This window comes from Carcharodon carcharias, chromosome 12, assembly GCF_017639515.1.
Source record: "Carcharodon carcharias isolate sCarCar2 chromosome 12, sCarCar2.pri, whole genome shotgun sequence".
Taxonomy (NCBI): Eukaryota; Metazoa; Chordata; class Chondrichthyes; order Lamniformes; family Lamnidae; genus Carcharodon; species Carcharodon carcharias.
In genome coordinates, this window is record NC_054478.1 from 139,540,092 (window position 1) to 139,561,734 (window position 21,643).

General features: G+C 42.2%; 1 protein-coding gene across 8 annotated transcripts in view; it reads right to left on the reverse strand.

Moving 5' to 3' along the window:
* The window catches only part of LOC121284757 (double-stranded RNA-specific editase 1-like), a 300,748-nt gene that overhangs the window by 45,972 nt on the left and 233,133 nt on the right, over positions 1-21,643 (reverse strand). For all 8 annotated transcript variants that reach the window (XM_041200327.1, XM_041200321.1, XM_041200326.1 and 5 more), the window contains one exon: positions 1,202-1,316. In XM_041200327.1, the coding sequence (XP_041056261.1) occupies positions 1,202-1,316 (115 nt within the window). The remainder of the gene's footprint in view (positions 1-1,201; positions 1,317-21,643) is intronic.

The window sequence follows — 21,643 nt, forward strand, 5'->3', positions numbered from 1 at the left end:
ATGACAGCAAAGATTATTAAGGGAAATTTGGTGGCGGAGTTCAAAATCATGAAATGTTTTGATTGAGTAAATAAGGAGAAGCTGGTTCCAGTAACCAGGGGACACAGATAATTGCCAAAAGAACCAGGCGCAACATGTTTCTTTTACACAGCGAGTAATGATGATCCAAAATACACTGCCTAAAAGGGTGGTGGAAGCAAATTCAATAACTTTCAAAAGTGAATTGGATAAATATTTGGAAAGGGGAACGCTTGCAGGGCTATGTGAAAAGAGCAGGAGAATGGACTATAATTCTTTGGTCTTTCAAAAAGTCTTCTTCATTCACAATGACAGAAACTATTTATACGTTTTTTCACACGACATTAATACATGACCCCCAGTTTCATCCTTTACTACTAATGCAATACATGTGGTTATACAGTTAAGTCTGTAGTATGCATGATAAAATATTTGCATTTTTCACATTCATTAATTCACTGAAATACTTTGTTACTAAATAAAAGGCATGTTGAATAAACAGGGTGATTGATGGATATTAGAATAGAAAATTTATTCCACTTGTGAGGAAAACCTTTATAAAACTCACTGGTGACAGTTGCACAAGAGTTATCCAGTCTTCCTCACTCACAGGATAAATGTTTTATTCCATAGTTCGCCACTGAGTATCTTCCAAACTGTACATAAAACTTCCACAAATTATAAATGGTTAGAAATTAGGGATTCCATATGCAAATGTATTTTTTTAATCAAGACACACATTTATGTTGGAAGTTAATTTATATATTTTTATGGATAGAGGACAGGGATGGGAAAGCACCAATAAAACTTCATTCACAATGAGTTCTAGAATAAAATTTAAATATATATAGCCAACAGGCCTTCACACAGTGCATAGAATTTTACAACACAGAAACAGGCTATTCAGCCCACTGATTTTTGCCAGCATTTATGTTCCATACGAGCCCTTGCTCATCTACTTCAGCTATCAACATATCCTTCTACTCCTTTCCCTCTCAGTTACTTAGCTAGCTTCCCATTAAATGCATCCATGCTACTCACCTCAATCATTCCACTTTAACATCACAAGGTCTATATTTTTTTTATTAAATGTGAAATAATTGAAGCATATTTATACAATCCAATTTATTCCACAAGAAACCCAACATACAAAAGTGAAGAAATGAAACAAATTGCAATGTACCTGTTGTCATGACAACACCGGCAAGAACTTTCCTCCGTGCATGAGGGGAGGTGAAGTTGTCAGTCAGTTCACTGAATTTATCCACCACTAATCGAGCCACTGCATCTGCCAGTACCTAGTCAGAGGAATGGGATCAGACATTCAGGTCAAATCCATAGAGTATATTGCTCCCAACCATCTTTTTTCTGGTCCAAGCTACCTATTAATTTACTTAGCGTTGCTTTCTACAGACTAGAATTGCCACACGATTAAAAATTATACAGCATTCCTTAGCTTGGTGCGACAAATACAGGATTCTCTTAAATTGGCTGAACATGTTTTGCAATTTCCATTTGATGTGATCCGGTACTCACATCTCCATCTTCTGCTTGTTTTGTCAGATCAAGAAATTCTAGAAGCCACATTCGATTTATAAATTACACTTCTATATTTAGATATAAATCACGTATACAGACACAACTGACCTTTCACTTCTAGGACCCATGTCCAAATCCAGTTCTGGTTGATGAGGAAAAACATCCTCTGTCAGTTGATTGAGGCTTCAATGCAAAATAAATTTGGGCAGTCTTAATCCAGTTCCTAATTGGCATGGGCTGACAGCACAAACTGAAATAATTCAGCACTAATTGGCCCTCTATTTAGTGTGACGGCAGAATGGCTGGTGTCGAAAATGGAAAATTATGCAGTAGGGGAAGCTCTTTTAAGGTTGGGACATTGCTGGACCAGGGTAGAGAGTGCTGTGCATCTGATTGCGCTTTACCATAACTGGGAATGCTTGGTGCCACCACTGAGCGCCTGAAGTGGAAAGAGTTCCATTCCTTCACAGTAACATCTCTCCCCAATGAGGATTAAAATTAAAAACCAAACACATGAAACAGTTTTCAGTACACCAAATTCTCAGTTCATCATTTCCAATAACAGCAATATGTTTGAATATTAACCATGCGTAAACTTAACATTTCTGGTTTTACCTTTTGCATACTTACAAAAGCTACATTTTTTCTCTTGAGTGCTATCCCAGTTTGTGTTACTTTTCTCCAAGCTTACTCTGGGATGCAGATACACCTTGGCTTTTTTCCACTACCAACAGTATCCTTAAGCCCCTCTAGCCTGCTCCCTCCACCCTCACTTCACACAAGTATGAGGAGCTCACGGACTTTGTTGTCACAAGATCATCCCTTCAGCTATTTCTGTCACATTGCCCTTCCTTTACCAAATCAAGTTCCCCAAGATTTACCCCTGACCTAGCTCTGAAAACGTCTATTTTTAGCTTCTCTTCTATTTCCCTTTATATGTTCTCCAAGCTCACCTTGTCAATGAGACCCACCTTCTTCTATTCCTCTCCATACCATCCTTGCAGATCACCACCCTATCTTCAATCTTCAAATCCACTCCAAGTCCCTGGAATATGTTTGCACTTCCCAAATCTGAACCCATCTTTCATACAACTACATGCTTGAACCTCTGAAGCCAGATTTCTGTCCACCACAGCATTGAAACAGCTCGAATCAAAGTCACAGAATACTTGGTTCCACTATAATCTATTCAATTGTTTTCAGAAAATCTCCAGTAATGCCTTCTCTCCTTGTCGCTACACCTCTGAAGTCTTCGACCTATGCTAGGTTGCCTCATCTATATGGCTCTCTTTGGCATCATCATCTGAAGACATGAAGTCAGGCTGAACATATATGCTGGCAACACCCAGCTCTACCCCTCTACCAGCTCTTTTGACCACCTGTTTTGGGAAGAACAAATCCATTGCCTTTAACCCTACTACAGATTCCACTCCCTGTCACCAATGCCATCTCCTTCTTTGGCTGCTGTTTCAGAATATTCTTAACCTCAGTGTCCTGTTTGACTCTTTTCCCCAACTTTAGGTTCTCCATTTAATCACTTTCTCACAGGTAATTCCTTTATTCTCATAACTTCTTGCACAATGGATACTCAGCTACAAGGGATCCAACCTTAATAATATAAATGCAATAATATTTGTAGACATCATGTGGTCAAATGTCTCATGGTCAAATCTCCAGGAATGGCTTGAACCAGAGTTGGCAACTCTGGTATATGTTGGATTACACTGTGTGACAGCCTTGTGAATGCTCTTGTATCTTGCTTAAAAGATACCAAAGTAGTAGGTGTGGAGCAGGTGGAATGACCATCAATCTACCCACCAGGCTTCTTTCTTGCAAAAGGAATAAAAGTGAGGACATTCAGTTGGATAAAGCACTCAAAAACGTAACTCAAAATTAATAATGGAAAGAGATCCAGCACAACCTCGAGTTAAAGGACAGAGGGCAGTTGTACGGCACCCAGCTTCTCAAAGTATCTCAATATTAATTCAAAGATATGTTACAATCTTCAATTGCCCCATCATTCTCAAATACAGCATGAACAGTGAGCAATTATGAAGGCTAGCTACAAATGCAGCTACTAATTGTTGTTTGGAAAACAGTAAATTTGTGCTAATATACTATTGTTGGTGGTGTGGCAGATGTACACTAATTGCTCCAACTGCTAAAAGCAATATATTAAAACTGTTGCAATAAAAATGCAAACTACTCAATAAATTTGCTCATCTCAGACTCCTAATTACTCCTAACTAACTGAAGGGGAGCCAGGCGCACATTTCATGGTAAATTAAATAAATATTTAATAACCCAGAATTAATTAGGCAATTAAGCAGCTGCTATTCACATCAAATAATTTTTTTTTGCAGTGAAAAAAATTCTTGATTAAAGGAATTAGGTGATCCATACAAGGTGTGCTGCATTCTCACCATCACTATATTCACCTATATTGCAGCTGGGACTGGGTTTCGAGACCAACGGTGGGATCTTCCGCACCCACCTGCCGCCGGGATCTTTCGGTCCCACTGCAAGTCAATGGGCCTCTGGCTGGGGTGCTGCCCCACCTGCAGCGGGTCCCACCCGTGACCGGGACCGGAAAATCCTGCCCCAAGACCACTATTATTTGGGAGTTTTGTTCGTGCTCGAGTCTCACGAGCACCAAACTCTTCTATTTTAAAATCAACTTCACTGCAGTTGCATTGTTAATTGCAAGGTGGGAAATGGTCTTGTGTGGCTTTTAACAAAACACAGAGCATTCATTTCACTGCGTTGCCAACGTTGTTCTGAAATCAAAGAGTCCTGATCTTAGGTCTTTCTGGGGTTGGAAACAGAGGCGGATGGTTGCTAGGAATAGTGCCGCTGGCCAGCGTGCTATTTTTCTATCACCATTCCCACCAATGGCAGGTTTCATCAGGACGGGCAAAGACAGGCATTGTGATGTCATTTTAAGGGAATATGCAAATAAGCAAGCAGCCAGGATACAGAGCAGCAAGTGACCAGTAGCTAATAGTCTGTAGTGTGTGTATAGGAATTGCAGCTATGCCGTCCTTGTGAGCAATAGTTGCTGAATTCATAAAGTAGATCTGTCTGCTAAGCCATCCTGTACTGCACCTTCAAATAAATTATCTAGGGAAGTGTGTGTAGATAGCCTGGAGCATGTTGAGATCAAAAAAGAGGAGATGTTAGGCGTCTTGAAGGATATTAAGGTGGATACGTCCCCAGGGCCAGATGGGGTCTACCCCAGAGTACTGAGGGAGGCAAGGGAGGAGATTGCTGGGGCCTTGACAGAAATCTTTGTATCCTCACTGGCTAAGGGTGAGGTCCCAGAGGACTGGAGAATGGCCAATGTTGTTCCATTGTTTAAGAAGGGTAGCAGGGATAATCCAGGAAATTACAGGCCGGTGAGCCTTACGTCAGTGGTAGGGAAATTATTGGAGAAGATTCTTCGTGACAGGATTTACTACCATTTGGAAGCAAATGGGCGTATTAGTGAGAGGCAGCATGGTTTTGTGAAGGGGAGGCAGGAATTATACAGTAAATGGCAGAACCCTTAAGTGCATCAACGGGCAGAGGGATCTGGGTGTACAGGTCCACAGGTCACTGAAAGTGGCCACACAGGTGGATAAGGTAGTTAGGAAGGCATATGGCATGCTTGCCTTCATTGGCAGGGGTATTGACTATAAAAGCTGGGAAGTCATGCTGCATTTGTATAGAACCTTGGTTAGGCCACACTTGGAATATTGCGTGCAATTCTGGTCATGGCATTACCAGAAGGATATGGAGGCATTGGAGAGAGTGCAGAGGAGGTTTACCAGGATGCTGCCTGGTCTGGAGATTATTAGCTATGAGGAGAGGTTGGAGAAACTCAGATTGTTCTCACTACAGCGACGGAGATTGAGGGGCGACTTGATAGAAGTTTACAAAATTATGAGTGTCATGGCCAGAGTAGATAGTCAGAAGCTTTGTCTCAGGGTGGAAGAGTCAATTACTAGGGGACATAGATTTAAGGTGAGAGGAGAAAACTTTAGAGGAGATGTGCGGGGCAAGTTTTTTTACGCAGAGGGTAGTGAGTGTCTGGAATTCACTGCCAGAGGAGGTGGTGGAAGCAGGTACGATAGTGGTGTTTAAGAGGCAGCTTGACAAATACATGAGTAGGATGGGAAAAGAGGGATACGGACCCCGGAAGTGCAAAATGTTTTAGCTGACAGGCAATATGATCTGCACAGGCTTGGAGGGCTGAAGGGCCTGTTCCTGTGCTCTACTTTGTTCTTTGTTCTTGTTCTAAATTGAACCAAGTATAGTTCACCAGTCTTGGGGTGAGATTGGTGAGTTTGTACAATGGAGATATAGATACAAAACATGATGGCAGCAATGTGAATTTGAAGACCACAAGATGAGCCACAAACAAGATCTGGTACGATACAGAGGCTGTACATCAAAATCCCTGAAGGCAGAGCACCTCTGCAGATGATGCTTTGCAGTTTGTGGAATAGCTGGATCAGGAGTCAATGGGGACAGCAATTCGGTTCAGAGTCTTGCTGCACAGTTAGTTTTGAATCAGGCAGGAAAAGCTGCAGAGCCATTGTGACGCCTTCAGGTGCCATTCCCACGTAAAACACAAAAGCGCACAAAATGAAAAAAAACGTGAACTGCAGCCATAAAAACAGGAGGGAAGAGAATAAAACAAAACACAGCAGCTGCATTGGTGAATCTCTCCATCAAGTACAGAGGTTACAATCCCTTACACATCAGGAAGGTGACCACCAAATTTCCCAGATTTGGAATTCGAAGGCCACAGATGTCCTATCCAAACTTAGGCTTTTCAAACAAAGGATGGGACTATGCTTTTTAGATTCATCTGTCACAGAACCAGATGAACAAGCAGTGAAAATAAAGATGACCATTGGAAATGAGGGGTTGCATAGAGTCATCACTTCAGGCCTGTCTGAGGAGGATCAGAAGGACCCTGTTAAGCTATGGAACATGCTGCAGGATCAGATTCATGTAAAAGTAAACTTCAGGCTTCACCCTTTGGAGCAGATATCCTACAGACGGCAGCCATAAGAATCAATTGATCAGCTCACCAGCAGGTGCCATGTTAAGGGCAAGGATGTCCTACAGGCAGCAGCCACAAAAATCAATTGATCAGTTTGTCAGGAGGTGCCATGATAAAGGCAAGGACTACGATTTCTCAGAAGGTGAGCGGTCTGAATGGATAATGGAGCTGGTTATAATAGCTTCAATACTGTCCGAAGTCTTCCAAAAAGACCTTTTGGAGAAAAAAGCCATAATATTGACACACTGCTAAAAGATGGCAGAAAATGCAAAGCCATTGTGGCTGGACAACAGCACCTGCAAGCATTTGGTGCAGCTACCAATACTGGTGCAGTAACCAGGATGCAGAAAGCAAGCAAACCATGTGGGAAGTGGGGTTTACTGTGCAGCCACTGCAAAGCTGTTCAGTGTTCCAAGATCTTTGCAAGGTATGTGGTGGAATGGGCTCGTTTATGTAGGAGATCTAGTTCTGGAGGTGCGACCAGAGGTTACAATAAAATACAACTAAACAAAAAGTATGTGCTGAATACTGGCAGCAACAGCTGGGAATGCAGCAGTGGCCCACATAAGCACAGGCATATGCACGAGCTTAGCGGCCAGATGGATCAGCGTGAAGATTCAGAGTGGAAAAATCTTCAACTGGAAAGCAAACAGGTCTTCTACATTGTGAATGTGACACAATGTGTGGTTGAAGTCAAACAGTTAGTGGTTTTTGCTATTATTAGCATCATATGCCCAAAGAAAAGTGACAAACACACGCTCGCAGCCTAAGTCACCATGGGAGCGAGCACGAACACTTTACCAGTCAGAATTCTGAAGAATATGTACTTGGATCATTGGAAGTCAATAGTACAACCTACAAGAGCCAAACTAACTGTGTACAATGGGTCACCCATTCATTGCATAGGTACATTGACATTGAAATGCAGCTATAGCAAGTCTGCATGGAAACCACAAGTATTTTACCTGGTGGACATGAGCAGATCAGCATTAGCAGGATTACTGGTATACACAGGCTCAACAATGTGACCATATATGAGATCATCAATATTTCAAGCTTGGTAGAAGGGGCCAAAAATAATCGTATCAAGTCCATCCATGATCTGCAAAAGGTATTGACAGATCTGACACTATAAGAGACTTCAGAGGTGATGCTGTACTACACCTCAGGAAGATGCAATTTCATCAGCAATCCTCCTAGAAAAGCCAGTATGCACATACAAGAGAAGCTTAAGAGGAGTTGGATGGAATAGAGCCAACAAAGTGCCTAGCAAAGGAAACTGTTCATTGGCCAGAGATCATCAACAATATCAAGAAGGTAGTGAGGATGTGCAGAGCATGCCAGAGTCACCAGCCACATCAACACAAAGAACCTCTACACCTCACCATTCCATCCTAAAATTGCAACAGATTTATTCACTCTCCATGGCAATGACTTTCTCCTAGTCACTGATAACTTTTCTAAGTTTCCAATCTTCAGATATCCAGCCAAAGCAGACACAATGGCTGCACTGTTCTTATGCCTGAAGAGATCATATCAGACAATGGGCCATTATATGCTGGCAGACCTTTTAGGGACATGTGTGCTAAATGGGGCATAAACCAAGCGACAGCCTCAGTATACTACCCTAGATCCACCGTCTTGCCAAGCGAATGGTTCACATCGTTAAAAAGGCATTAGTTATGAATATTGTGAAACAAAGCAAGCTCTCCAGATTGCCATGTTAAACTTAAGAGCGAAATATTTCCATCACCAGCAGAAATCATGTTCAGAAGGCAGGTTGGGACAACCTTGCCAAGCCATAACCTGTCTCAGTTCTGAGGGATACAGGAGAAACTTCTCAGAAAACAAGGGAGAACGAAGGCGGCACACGACTGACATGCAGATGCAGAACTGCCTGGTCTGCGAGTAGGACAGAAGGTTTGGGTCATACATCCTACCCAGGGCACCTTCACCACAAAAGTATCCAAAGGGTGCAGTGAGCCTAGATCCTATGAGGTCACAACACCAAATGGAAGGATGTTACAGAAGCCAGCTAAGGGAATTGTACAACTGTATAAAGCCCAGCACTTCAATTGCATTTAAAACACATCGTGGATGAACTTGGAAAGTGAAATTGTGGAAGATCACCAAGAAAACAACCAACATTCCAATAATATACAGAATGCCAATGGACCTACAAGTTAAGAATGCCTAAGCGACAAGTCTAGAACTCAGGAAGGTCATACCATTACAAGATCCAGGAGGATTAGCAAGCCACCCATATGTTAACAGACTCAAACTCTTAAACAGAGATCTATCTTGTGTAAATAGTTTTTGCAACCCTACTGCCTATGGAAAACAAAAGGGATGTTGCGCTAACACTAAGAGAATATGCAAATGAGCAAGTAACTATGATGTGGAGCAGCACGTGACTAGCAGCTAGTTGTATGTTGTGTGTGTGTGTGTGTGTGTGTGTGTGTGTGTGGTGGTGGTGGTGGTGGTGGAGGAATTGCAGCTGTACTGTCCTTGTGAGCAATTGTTGCTGAATCCATAAAGTAGATCTATCTGCTGAGCCATCCTGCACTGTATTTTTAAATAAACTGAATCAACATATGGTTTATCAGTTCAGGTGTGTAATTGTTGAGTTTGTGTAAAGCAAACACAGAAATGCAACAGAGGATGCTGCAACTTGCCCAAATCTGCAAAGAGGCCAACTGAAGGAGTGAAGGGGCTCACATGGAGATCGCTGATGACCAGTTTGGCAGTTTAGTGGAGGTGCAGGGGCTGCACACTGGATCGGGGGCAGACGAGGTGCTTGGAAGCAGCAAAGCAGGGAACCGGTCATGCCCCACCGTCAACTTAGGTGGATCCATGAAAGGGTGCACCACTTAGAAGGGTACTCAGCCATTGGCACATAGGTGCCGTCGGATGTGCACAGATTGCCGGGAGAGTGAATCTTTGTGCTTGGACTGTGCAAGGGGCCATCATCCTCCCGGCATTTAAAAAGGGGGCAAGCTGAGTCCAGCTGGGGGCAAGGAAGGCAAGAGCTGGCAATGTATCAAACTGTCAGATTTTGAGTCTAGTGGCAACGAGAAGCAATAACCTTAACAGCAGAGGCAGAGTCCTGGTCATTAGGAGAGCAATGAAGAAGGATGAGGGACATGAAGGCAATGCAGATGATACCCTCAGCATAGGATTTATCATCGAAGATAGAGCTATTTGGACATGTCAGAGAACCAGCACTGCAGGGAACTGCATTTATCCAGGCAGATTGTCACAGAGATCTGTGCGTTCACTATGGAAGACCTCACACCTCGCAGCATTGCTCGGCATGCCCTGCCAGTAGCTGTCAAAAGTTTCTGGCCTTGAACTTCTTTGTCTCAGACTCCATTCTTGACCCTTACAAATCTTGGATTCAACTAGGTATTTGGAGATTCAGGTCATAATGTTGTGTATCTCTGCCCTAAATATTGACAAAACTCAAAACAGTAAAATGTGGCAGGAAGTGGCTAAAGTTTGGGATAACGTGGCTATTCAAGATCTGCAAATTTGCTTTGATAACACAAATTGGGATATTTTTACGTACAGTGAAGACATAAATAACAGAGCAGATATCATAACTTATTATATCATCTTGTGAACAGTTTCATGTCTAAACTAAAACAATTAAGAACTATCCAAATGAGAAGCCCTGGATCATAAAAGGACTTGAAAGCAATAATAAAGGAAATATTTAGTGTAGGGGATGAAGACAAACTTGATGGACTAAAACTCAAGCTTGTAGGATATGTATAGAGATAAGCTGCATAACTGTTTTCAGACAAATAATACCAGAGGTACATGGAAGTGCATGCATAAAATGTCAGGCTTCATATTGAAAAGGAGGAATAACCCTTTGCTTGCAGATCATCCTCATGATGTTGCAAATGAATTGAACAGACTTTTCAGCCAGTTTGAAACTAGCAACAAATGGGAGGTACAGAAGCAATTCAAGCGAGTGAATCCACAAAAAGTATGCAGCTCAGATCAGATCAGCAGAAAAATTCTTAAGGAATGTGCTCATCAGTTGGGAATCCCCTTTTCTCTGGTCTTTCAGAAATCGTTCGACAAGCGACATGCATACTGTTCCTTGCTGTTGGAAATCAGCCATCATCGTCCCGGCTGCTAAGAAGTCACGGCCTGCTGAGCTGAACAATTCCGACCAGTTGCTTTTACATCGATAGTCATGTTTTGAGCACATTGTGTAAAGTGTCTTTTAGATCCTCTCGTTCCACATATTGATCAGTTACAAGTGTGTCTATCAATCGCATAAGCCAGTAGACGATACTGTTCTGACCTTGGTCCATCTGATTCAACAGTATATGTATGGATTAGGCAATTATTGTGCTACCTTTGTTAATTTCTCTTCTGCGTTTAATGCCATACAACCATTCAAGGTTATTGAAAAACTGAAAAACCTTGATGTCAACCCTACTCTCCTACTTTGGATCAGTGATTTCCTTCACAACAGGTGTTACTTTCCAGGATTTACTTCGTTAACGAACGATTTTCTCAGCTGTGTATTGTCACCTTTGCTTTTCATCCTCTAAGCGAATGATTGCCGATCAGAGTGTAACGACATAATGATCCTGAAGTATGCTGATGACACAGTACTTGTTAGGAATAATGAAGTAAACCATTGGGACTCAGTGGAGAGGTTCGTAAAATGATGCAATAACAATCCTCTTAAACTGAACGAAAACAAGACAAACAAACTAATCATAGACTTGAGGAAAAAGCCAGTTATTCCTGTGAAAATTCATAAAGTGGACACTGAAATAGTTACTAACTACAAGTATCTAAGCATCAAAGTAGATGCTAAGTTGAATTGGAGTGAACAGTGTACAGGTGTGTTGGGCAAGGAACATAGACAATTATGCTGCCTCAGGAAATTAAAATTTTCCAAGTAGGTCCTATAGTCATGTAAATGTTCTATACAGCTGTAGTTGAGTGGTATCCTTTCTGGATGTCTCCCCTGGTACTGTTGTCTCAGGAAAACAGACTCTAAGAGTACAGAGATTACTGAACCAGGCAGGAAGGCTTTTGATGAGCAGATCTTTCTTGATAAAATCTACTCTTGAAGGATTTGACAAAAGTGAAGAGTGTCATGAACAATGAGAATTACCCTTTGTTCCAGAATTACTACTGGTTGCAATCTCTCAGATGCAGGACAAATCGGTTCCTTAACTCGTTTGTGCCCTCTCGCTAAGAACTTTTAATAGGTGTTTGATATATGGACAAGGATATGCACTCAGGGTGGGGCTCACTGACTAATTATTTTAATGCATTGGAATAGCTTTTCATATCTATTTAATTAAAGTTAGATCTCTGTGATAGAGTAATTTTCTTTTATTATTATTCATTTATGTGTTTTTTTTAAACAAACGAGCAATGTTACCTAAAATGAATTTCCCTATGGATAATAAAGTGAAATCAAATTAAATTGAATTGAATTGGAAGGGCTTCTACTCCCTCAACATTCAGCTGGTCTGCAACCACAAGAGCTTCCTACGTCTGTGCTCCATTTCCTGGCAGCTGCCATGATGCCTTCATCCTCTGGCAGTCCAGGGAGCCACAACTCTTCACTCTACGCTGCTCCCTTCCCCCTCCTTTACCCCATGGATGGGTTCTCGAGGACAAGATTATCCCTTGAAAAGATGGCCACTCACCCCTCTAAAGAACCCAAGATAGAGCCACAGAAACACTACAACCATCTGCTCACAAGGCCCGCCATCGAACATACCATCAGGCTCCTTTAGATGTGGTTTGGTGCCTGAACAGTTGGGTGGCACCCTGCAGTACACTGCTGCATTGTGGTGGTCTGCTGCACTCCAGAACATGACTCTCCAGATGCGTGTGGACCTTGAAAAAAAGAGTGAAGCCCGAGAATGAAAAAGCCCAAAAGAGAGTAAGAACAGGAGGTCAGAAGAGGAGAATGACGACGAAGAGGAGGAGGAAAATGCAGAACATTTGGTGCCTCAAGTTGCACAGGAGAATGACGAGATGGCATAAGACTTGTTAGGACACTGTTAAAGTCAGGGATCATCTGATCCAGGCATTGTTTCAGCTGAGTCCTAACCAGAGGATGGTGTAGTCTGAAGCATGCTGAGTTGCCTGTAAAAGCACTTCCATTGAAGACACACCCTGGAAAGGATCAACTCTGATAATGAATGATTCATTGTGAGCAGATGGCTTTTACTGTCCCACTTCAAGAACTCTTGCTTCTGTTAACTGCCTCTTCCCTCTTTTCCCTGTTGCCATTTATAAAATGGAAGCTTACAAGCCTGGTGTCATGCGTCAATATTTACATTAAGTTGATGGAAAAAAAAGTACACATTTACATGTGAAATAAACCCTTCAGTGCTCTGCCCAATGCGCTGGCCTCAACTCTTAGCCATTTATACGCTGTGCTCCCCCTTATAGCCATTGATGAGGAGGCAGCTTGCTTGTTTGTCTCTACTTGCGGCTAAGATGCACGTGAAGATCACGCTTGTCATGGAGGTTCTAGAGGCTGCTGCAGTGGCGTCAATGCAGGGGCAGCCTCCATCACTGGGTCCTGCTGCATAGATAGTCCATCAGTCAGAGGGGCCAAGGTACCCCATCAGGGACAGCACCCTCAACTTCCTCAGTGACTGGAGGGAAGCACGGCTGAGGCACATTGGCATCTACTCTAAACGTTTCTGCACCACCAGTGCTACTGACTAGTCAATGCTGCAGAGCATGGCATGCATTGTGCATGTTAATGTGCTGCTCCAGCATCCACTCAAAAGTGCTGCCACCATAGGTGGCTGGCCATTCAATGGAGGAACTCATGTATTTAAAGCCCTGAGCCATGGTGGAGTGCATGAGCTGAATGGACTCCTCCATTCTCAGCCCATAATTCCATGCTGCCTCAGGCATATCTGACATGTAGTGCACATTTGTTATTGCTGGTCTACGTACAGCCTCCTTCCTTGTGACTCCAGAGGCCCTGCATCTGTGCCCAACCGATTATGGTTCTGTGTGTCCTCCATCCTCAGAGGCACTGCCACAGCTGCCTCTGCCTCACTCATTTCCTCCTACTCACTAGTGATGTGCTCTCCGCCCTCTCTAATTGCAAGGACGCACCAGTGGGATTGTGTCCAAGCTTATGGAGTGGGCACTTTTAGATTTGAGTGTGCTGGTTCTGATGTTTCTGCCTCCAATGCTTGCCCCAGTGCTGCCACAAGACTCAATTCTTTCCCCTCCACAAAAGAGACATGAGAAGAATCATAAGTACTAACCTTGGAGATTAGAAGCTTCTGCAGTGTTGAAGCTTCCCTATAGAGCTGAGTCACTGGCATGCCATTGGATGGAGGGGAGCACACTCCACACATTAATCTACGGATCACCATATCTCTTCACCTCCTCCATCCGGAATGCCCACCCACCTTCCCCTTCTTGCTCTTGGAGGGCCATCTTTGCATGTTCCATAGCTTCCTCCTCAATGGGCAATGATGATGTGCAGATGGGGCACTTCTCCCTCCTCCTGTCAGCTCCCTTTCTCAGGCATCATGGGCTCTTATCTCGGTCTCTTTCTTCTGTCTTTGCAGGAGGATAAGGCATTGCTGACCTCTGGCTTATGCCAATGGCTAATTGACAAAGGAAGCTGTGATGTAGACTGCTGACAAGTCCTTAATGAGCCATGCTAAGGGGTCAGGAAGTACACTCTGGGCACTATTTTTTCCCATGTTCAGGAGCAGCATGCACCCTCAGGCTCTTCAGCAGGAGAGTCTGCTGGAGGTTGAATAATCAAAGGCCTGTCATCTTCCTGGCCACACTTTATCAGCTGACAGTCTCAGCAACCTTAGTCCATGCCTGGCTCGGTTCAGGAATAGATACTTATTAGTTCTTTGCAAGACATATGGGATTCTACACACAGAAGAAAATGAACTCCGACGTCAAAGCAATACGCTTCTTAATGTAGTGGAAAAGTGTTGCATAAATTCACCTAATGTGCAGTTCCAGTAGAATTAGCAGTGTCTGTTGGCAGTTATTACAACCAGTGCTAAATTGATAAAGGGAAATCACTGAGATGAAAATTAACCTTCTTTTCAACATTTTATAGGGCTGGTTTGCAAACCAAAATGCAACAACAGTGGTGCATAATGTAGAACTTGATTTTAAACTGCCTATAAATTGAGAATCAGGAATTGAATTGTTGCTTCAAGTAGGAGTTTAAGAAGTGCATCTTGACTGGATGTCACGGAGATCCTATCATATAAATAAGAAAAAAGGAACAGTACCGACAAAGATGTCTTTGGATATGGGTTTTTTAGGGCAGGAAGTGGATCAGTTCAAATAGCGGTTTTCCTCTTACCACCTGTCTTTAAACAGAAAGTGTTTTGAATTACCTTGTTTTAAAGAATAAGCAAATGACATATTGTTTCCCAACCATTAGATTTGTGAGAGATCCAATTATACTAATAACCCACAGCAAACTCGAGTTAGGATAAACTCAGAAAGTTGGTTCATTTCACACATTCAAAAATCAGCGAAATGAGTATCCGCAATGTCCCACTCTGCATTCACACGGGTGGGGGGGGAGAGAGTCTTTACAGTACAAGGACCACAAAAAAATTAAACACTGGTTCATGGGAGAGTCCCAAAGTCAGAGTCCTATGAGGAATTCTTTCAGGTAGGTGTTTCGAGTTCAGGTGGCTGAAGCCCAGTGTTGAAAGGTTGGCTTTTCAGGTGGCATTGATGTCACAAGATGAAAAAGGCATGAAGATTGAGGCAGTTCTGTAAGCGGTGATATGAAATCTTCCAGCAGAGGCAGGTTAGATGGGCCAGTTGTCCTGTCTGGACACAGCCAGCTTCTTTGCGGCTTTGCCAGTTGGATGGGAAACAGCAAATGGCCTGTAGCTCCCTTAGAAATTGGCCTGACCAGTCCCAAGTGGTCTGTTAATAGCTCTGTAGGCATAATGAGATGCAATATTCCCAAAATTGAGAGAATTCTTTTATTCTGGAGACTGCCGGGGATAACTCACAGGCAGAGGATCAACCATCTCCATTGTCTTTGCTCAGCAGAGAAGTCCAGTTTGAAAATTAGAAATAGCAATAAGGATAAAGTTTTAAAATATATACATTGTTGGATTTCTTTTCCATGTCAGCGGAACCCAACAAGCTAATTTGCCAAACAAGCTAAGCAACCCAAATAAAGAGATGAATGGAGGTCAAAAACCTGTGGAGATTCTGGTCAACAGCACAACATTGTTGCGAGTTAACATCATTTGGAGGAAAGTGTTCTAACACCGCATGCGACATAAATACTAACGTGCGGTGAAGAACTGAAGTTTACCAAATATTGTCAAGTTTCAATGTAGATGCCCTCTTATAATTTTAGGATAATGATCAGCTCTCCCATGGCACTGTTCATAGATAATCCAGGACCTGTGATATGGTTTCTGATTACAAAATTCCCACTGCAGCTGTCTCACCCATTGCTGTAATATGTTTCCTGGAGCATATATCATGTGTATCGGGGACAGTAAAAAGTCAACATTAGAGCAGTGAAAGCAAGGGGAAAAAGGGAGAATGAGACAGCGAACTGGCAGCGAGGGCTCTAGAATAGTGGAGACAGATACAGTGACAGACCTGAGCTCACAATGGAGGCAGAATGAAATGTCAGGGATGAAGTATAAACCAGTCTCAGACCTGCACATAAACGGCTCACAATGGATGCAATACAAAACTAACACATTGTCTGGACCATGCTCAGTGGAAGAGAAAAGGCTGAGGAAAAGATTGGAACAATTTTGGTCAGTACAAGATGAAATGGCAGGCAAGGACTGAGACATAGGCTGCAAATGCTAAGGGTGTTGTTTAGTGTAAATCTTCTTGACATCAAAAGCTTTGAGATCTTCCATGTGAAGGGGCCAAAACTGGCCACAACTTCAGAGGTGTGAGCAAATCAAGGCACGTACAGGGCAAGTATCACGTTTCTAATTCTGTCTTTGTCTTGATAGTAACGCTTTTTATTTGTTTTCCCAATAGACTCACATCCCTGGTCATGGGCTATCAACATTCCATGAAGTACAAATTCCCGTTCACTTTCCTACTCTGTGCGTAATCTGTATTGTTTATAAATGTAATTACTGTGACAATTGTGTCTGCCTGCATTTATTCACACTGAAGGATATCTGCCAAATGTGAGCTTATTCCCCCAACCAGTGCACCAAGGTCAACCTGCAGTCTATTTACTCCATCTGAACTTGTAACTCCTGTACATCTGTCTTACAATATAATTAATGATTGTATCCCTGATGCCTTCATCTAATCATTGAGAGCACGGATTCCATAATATGGTAGGCTTTGACATGAAGTTTGACAAGGAGAGGATCAAGCATGAATCAAGACTTTAAACAGAACTAAGGTTGACTTTAAAGGGTTGAGGCATAAGCAGTACACGTAAACAGGTAAATCTGCATGGGGCCTTTGATTGATCCCACTGGGCTCCCAAACTCCTTTTGCTCATCTAGTTCCTAGTTTCTCACCACAATCTGAAAATATCTCATTTATTTTGCTTGGGTGCAAAGTGAATAGCCTCAGACTTGCCCACATTGATCTCTATTTACCTCAGTAAAAAAGTGTGAGGTATTGAAAGAATTGTTTACTACAAGACCAATATGTACCCCTAAAGAGCAAAATGTTCCACTTGTAAAGTCAAGTGACCAAGATCAACAAATGAGTTAAGATGCACCATAAGGCTAAAGGAAGTGCTTTTCACAATTTTAAAGAAAAATGGTGCTCTAGGCCGGATAAAATAGGGACAAAGAAAATATCAAGATCTGTGAAAGAGAATATGAAGAAAAACTTGTAAGTAATGTAAAGGTTAACAGGAAAATTTTCATACAATGCAGGAAGTTGCTAAAGGAGATGCAGGCCCATTAAAGACAGAAGCAGGTGATACTTTTAATTGGCAACAAGGTAATGGCAGATTTATCAACAAGTATTTTGTATCAATTTCACAGTGGCGGGGGGATAAAATACTAGTAATAGGAGGGAGACTAATAATAAATGAAGGGATGGAACTTAATAAATTCAATACAGGTTTTAAAAAAAGGTAAGGGAGAAAATAAGGGACTTCAGACAGATAAACCTCCAGGATCTGATTGTTTCCCACCGCTGGGTATTAAAAGGAGCAAATGAAGTGTCAGCCATAATCATTCAAAGCTCTCTTCATTCGGGAATTGTGCTGTTAGATTGGAAATTTACTAACATCACTGTAATATTGAAGAAGGATGGGAGAAAGAAACCAAGTAACCACAGGTCTGTCAATTGTAAGGAAGCTATGAGAGTCTGTCTTTAGGGATAGAGTAACTGAATACTTAAACAAATCTGAGCTCATCGACGAATGCTATCCCTATGGACTTCAAGACGATATTCAATAAAGTTCCACAAAAGAGATTGTTAGCCAAAATAAAAGTGTATAGAGTTGGATTGCATTGGGAGTAGAAGACCGAGGGTAGGGATATCGTAGGTACTCAGATTGTCAGGGTATGGCAAGTGGTCTTCCCAAAGGATCTGTTCTGGAGCCTCAACAATATTTATTAACGATTTGGATCAAGGAATAGAGTTGTACATGCAAGTCTGCAGATTATACCAAATTAGAAGAGGCAGTAAGTAGTACAGGTGGGAGCAGGAAATTGTAAAGCGGGTGTTCAACGTGGGCAAGTCCGATATTATCCACTTAAGAACCAAGCAAAATAAATGATATATTTTCAGAATGTGGTGAGAAATTAGCAACTATAGATGAGCTAAAGGGGTTTGGGAATCCAGCAGGATCAAAGGCCTTACTGCAGTCCTTGATCATCATCGGACTCCTGTGGTAACTTAAAAAAAAACTGCTATCGTTGGGAGAAGTAATTATGAATAAGTGTGGCAATGATCATTTGGCCAAACCTAACTTCAACTGAACCTTAAACCTATCCACATTATCTTGAAAGCCATTTCCTATAGTTTAGTTTGCCTTCAGATATCACCATTAAACCACGTGGTTTTAATTTTATCATGCACTCTCCTTTCAATCTATGGGACATACATGACTTCTTTATCTACTGATGCAGACGCCCTTAATCTGACACCAGTGCTGTAGTATTTCTACTTAGTAACATCTCTAATCGACCTTACCCAAATCTCACTTATTCTCTCAAACTTAACTCACCAACAATCGAACATGAGCATTAAATTATGTGCAGCAATAACTGTACATAACTTAAATTGGAAAACATGGCTGGCCTCTGTCAGGAAGGACCCTTTGATAAAGCAGCCGATCAGCACTGTTTGGACTCATGTATAAACAATTAAGATATTCGGAGGGAGCTGCCTTGTTCATGCACTATACTTTTAGGGGACATGGGTGGAATAAGAGAAAAACTTTAGGTTCAACACCCTGAAAACTCATTGGAGTACAATCATGAAAAATGTAGGCTTCTTTGACCCAGGCAACAAAACAACTGAAGATGTCCTCGCCCTACGAAAGGAAAACTGCATAGGTTGTGGGTTAGTCGTGGTCAGCGCTGAGGCTGCAGCTGCAATGAGAGGGCATCTCAATGGCTAAGCTACCCTCAAAGAGGGGTTGGCAGGCCATGGCAATCAGGGTGGTGGCCACTGCCCCCAGGTGTGCCTAGAAAGGAAGGATCCCACTCCCTCCAAGTTGGGAGGCTGCCAGGTTTCACTAGATGGTCTCCCCACTAAGTGGCAGCTCGCCCCGCCATGGGCAAAATGTCGACAGGGGTGAGAAATCACCCTTAGCTGGCCATTTAAGTGGCTCAATTGGGCTCCCAATCATCAACCAATCTGTCAGCTTTCCTGCCGCTGGCAAAATGGCTTGGAGATGGGAAGACATCAGGCAGAACCCCCCCAAACATCTTCTTACATCATCTTGCTGGCCATTCTGTCTCCCAGCCTGCTGACAAGGGATTGGTAAAACTCTGGCTCTGGATTTTCTCAAAATTGTTTGATGATAAGATCTGGGAAAACATTTTCATCCCTGCTGAATGTTATATAAGTGGTGTTTATGCAAGTACAACAAACATGCCTGAATGATTCATTCACATCCTATATGGCATACGCAATAAGACAAACTGTAAATTGCATCTTTACTCCTCAGGTTATCAGCTGGACAATCAGATCACTTTTTAGCAAAATACTGAAATGACTGATTTAATATAACAACATGAGCAAATTACCAATTGCTTGTAACAACAGTCAAGAAATAGTTGCATTTTTGAGACAACGTACTGTATGCTTATTTTAACTGTGTAGATTAGTAAGATACCCAATATATTGGTTTGTTAGAGGGTTTTGCTGCTTAAAGGAGAGTGTTTCTAAAGCCTGCAGTCCCTGCTTACAATGAGAAAGAATCACAGCAAAGTGTTAAGATTCCCATCCAGAAATATAATGAAGGGTTTGACAGCAACACCATAGAAATGACACACACCATTAACTGACAGATTGCTGCTGCCCGCCATAGCAGTGCTGTACCAGAATGACATGAAATGTCCTTACTCAGCAATGCTATAATCATCAATCATTTTAGTATGTTTTTAATTGGAGAAAGTGCCATAGTGTAAAGTGTGCTGATAAACTCTCCTTGTCATGTCTGGCACTGTACAGTCTGAGTGTACAGGCAGCTCTGACTATGGGGAAAGAACCCTACTTTTGTAAAGTAAAAATAAATCTGAACACCCACTCCCCTCCGTTGATTAACAGGCAAATATGCTTTGAAATGAAGAGGACACCATCTGTTCTTTGAATTTCAGGCACTGGGAGTCGTAATGAAGTTGTGATAGCTGTGGCTATTATGAATGCTCGGTTGAGTTCTGAAAGCTTTTCTGTCGACACAAATATTAAGGTGGATGACTGACAATTTACATTATTGAGCCTTAGAAGTTTGGATACTTTCTGATAGTTTCAAGCATTGGCTACAAGAGGAAAATGGTCAGGAGAGCTACAGCCAAAAGATGATAATGCCCAACAAAGGTACATATCATCAAATCAGCATTAATTTACCTTGGGTTTATGGATTCAGTTTGACCCAAGTTTAACAGAGGTCCTCTGATCCACTACAATCTGACATTTGGTCTTCCGGTAATTATCCAGCATGGCGGCTGAAATAGTTTTTGACCTCGGTGTGCATTAGCATTTTGGTATTGTTCATCAGCATCTCACTTAAACATCTCCTTCCCTTTTACACACTGCATCATCTATTCAACTGATGTCAAACATAGATGTGAATAATAAAACAAAAGGTTTGAAGCTGAGTTATAGACCTTCATCTTTGAACATTACAGCAATCTTCTGGTTCAGTACATTAAAACACATGTCATGGAGCAGATGGATGTAGGATGAATTCCTCGGGCAAATTTTTGCCTCCCAATGGAGGTGTGAATTGGGTCATGAAACACGGAACTTACTTTTTTTTCTGAAAAAACAATTTCCTCTGCCTTCCCAACTCCACGCCATTTTGATTTGGCCTTTTAGTGGGTCTGGAAGATGTAGGGTGCAAAACACACGTGGATCTCTTCTGAGGCAGGTGCCCTTGAGAGCCGCAGGAAATTTGTAGTTCCTCCCACACTATTTTTGTGTGCAAGTGCAGGCTTTGTGAGCCCTTAAAAAAAAACTCCTTGGAGAGTTCGTGACCAGTGGGGGGAAGCCTGAAGCATTCGGAAACGTAAGTGTAAAATGTTTCTGCACCTTCAAATGTCACTATTAGATGCATTGAGTAATCATAGTGCTCTGTCATGCAAAGTTAAGTTAACCACTACATTGACTACCATTGTCTAAAAGTTGACATGTATGATAGTACGTTTTTAATTGGAGAAAGTGCCATAGTGTAAAGTGTGCTGATAAACTCTCCTTGTCATGTCTGACACTGTACAGTCTGAGTGTACAGGCAGCTCTGACAGTGGGGAAAGAACCCTACTTTTGTAAAGTAAAAATAAATCTGAACACCCACTTCCCTCCATTAACAGGCAAAGCTGCTTTGAAATG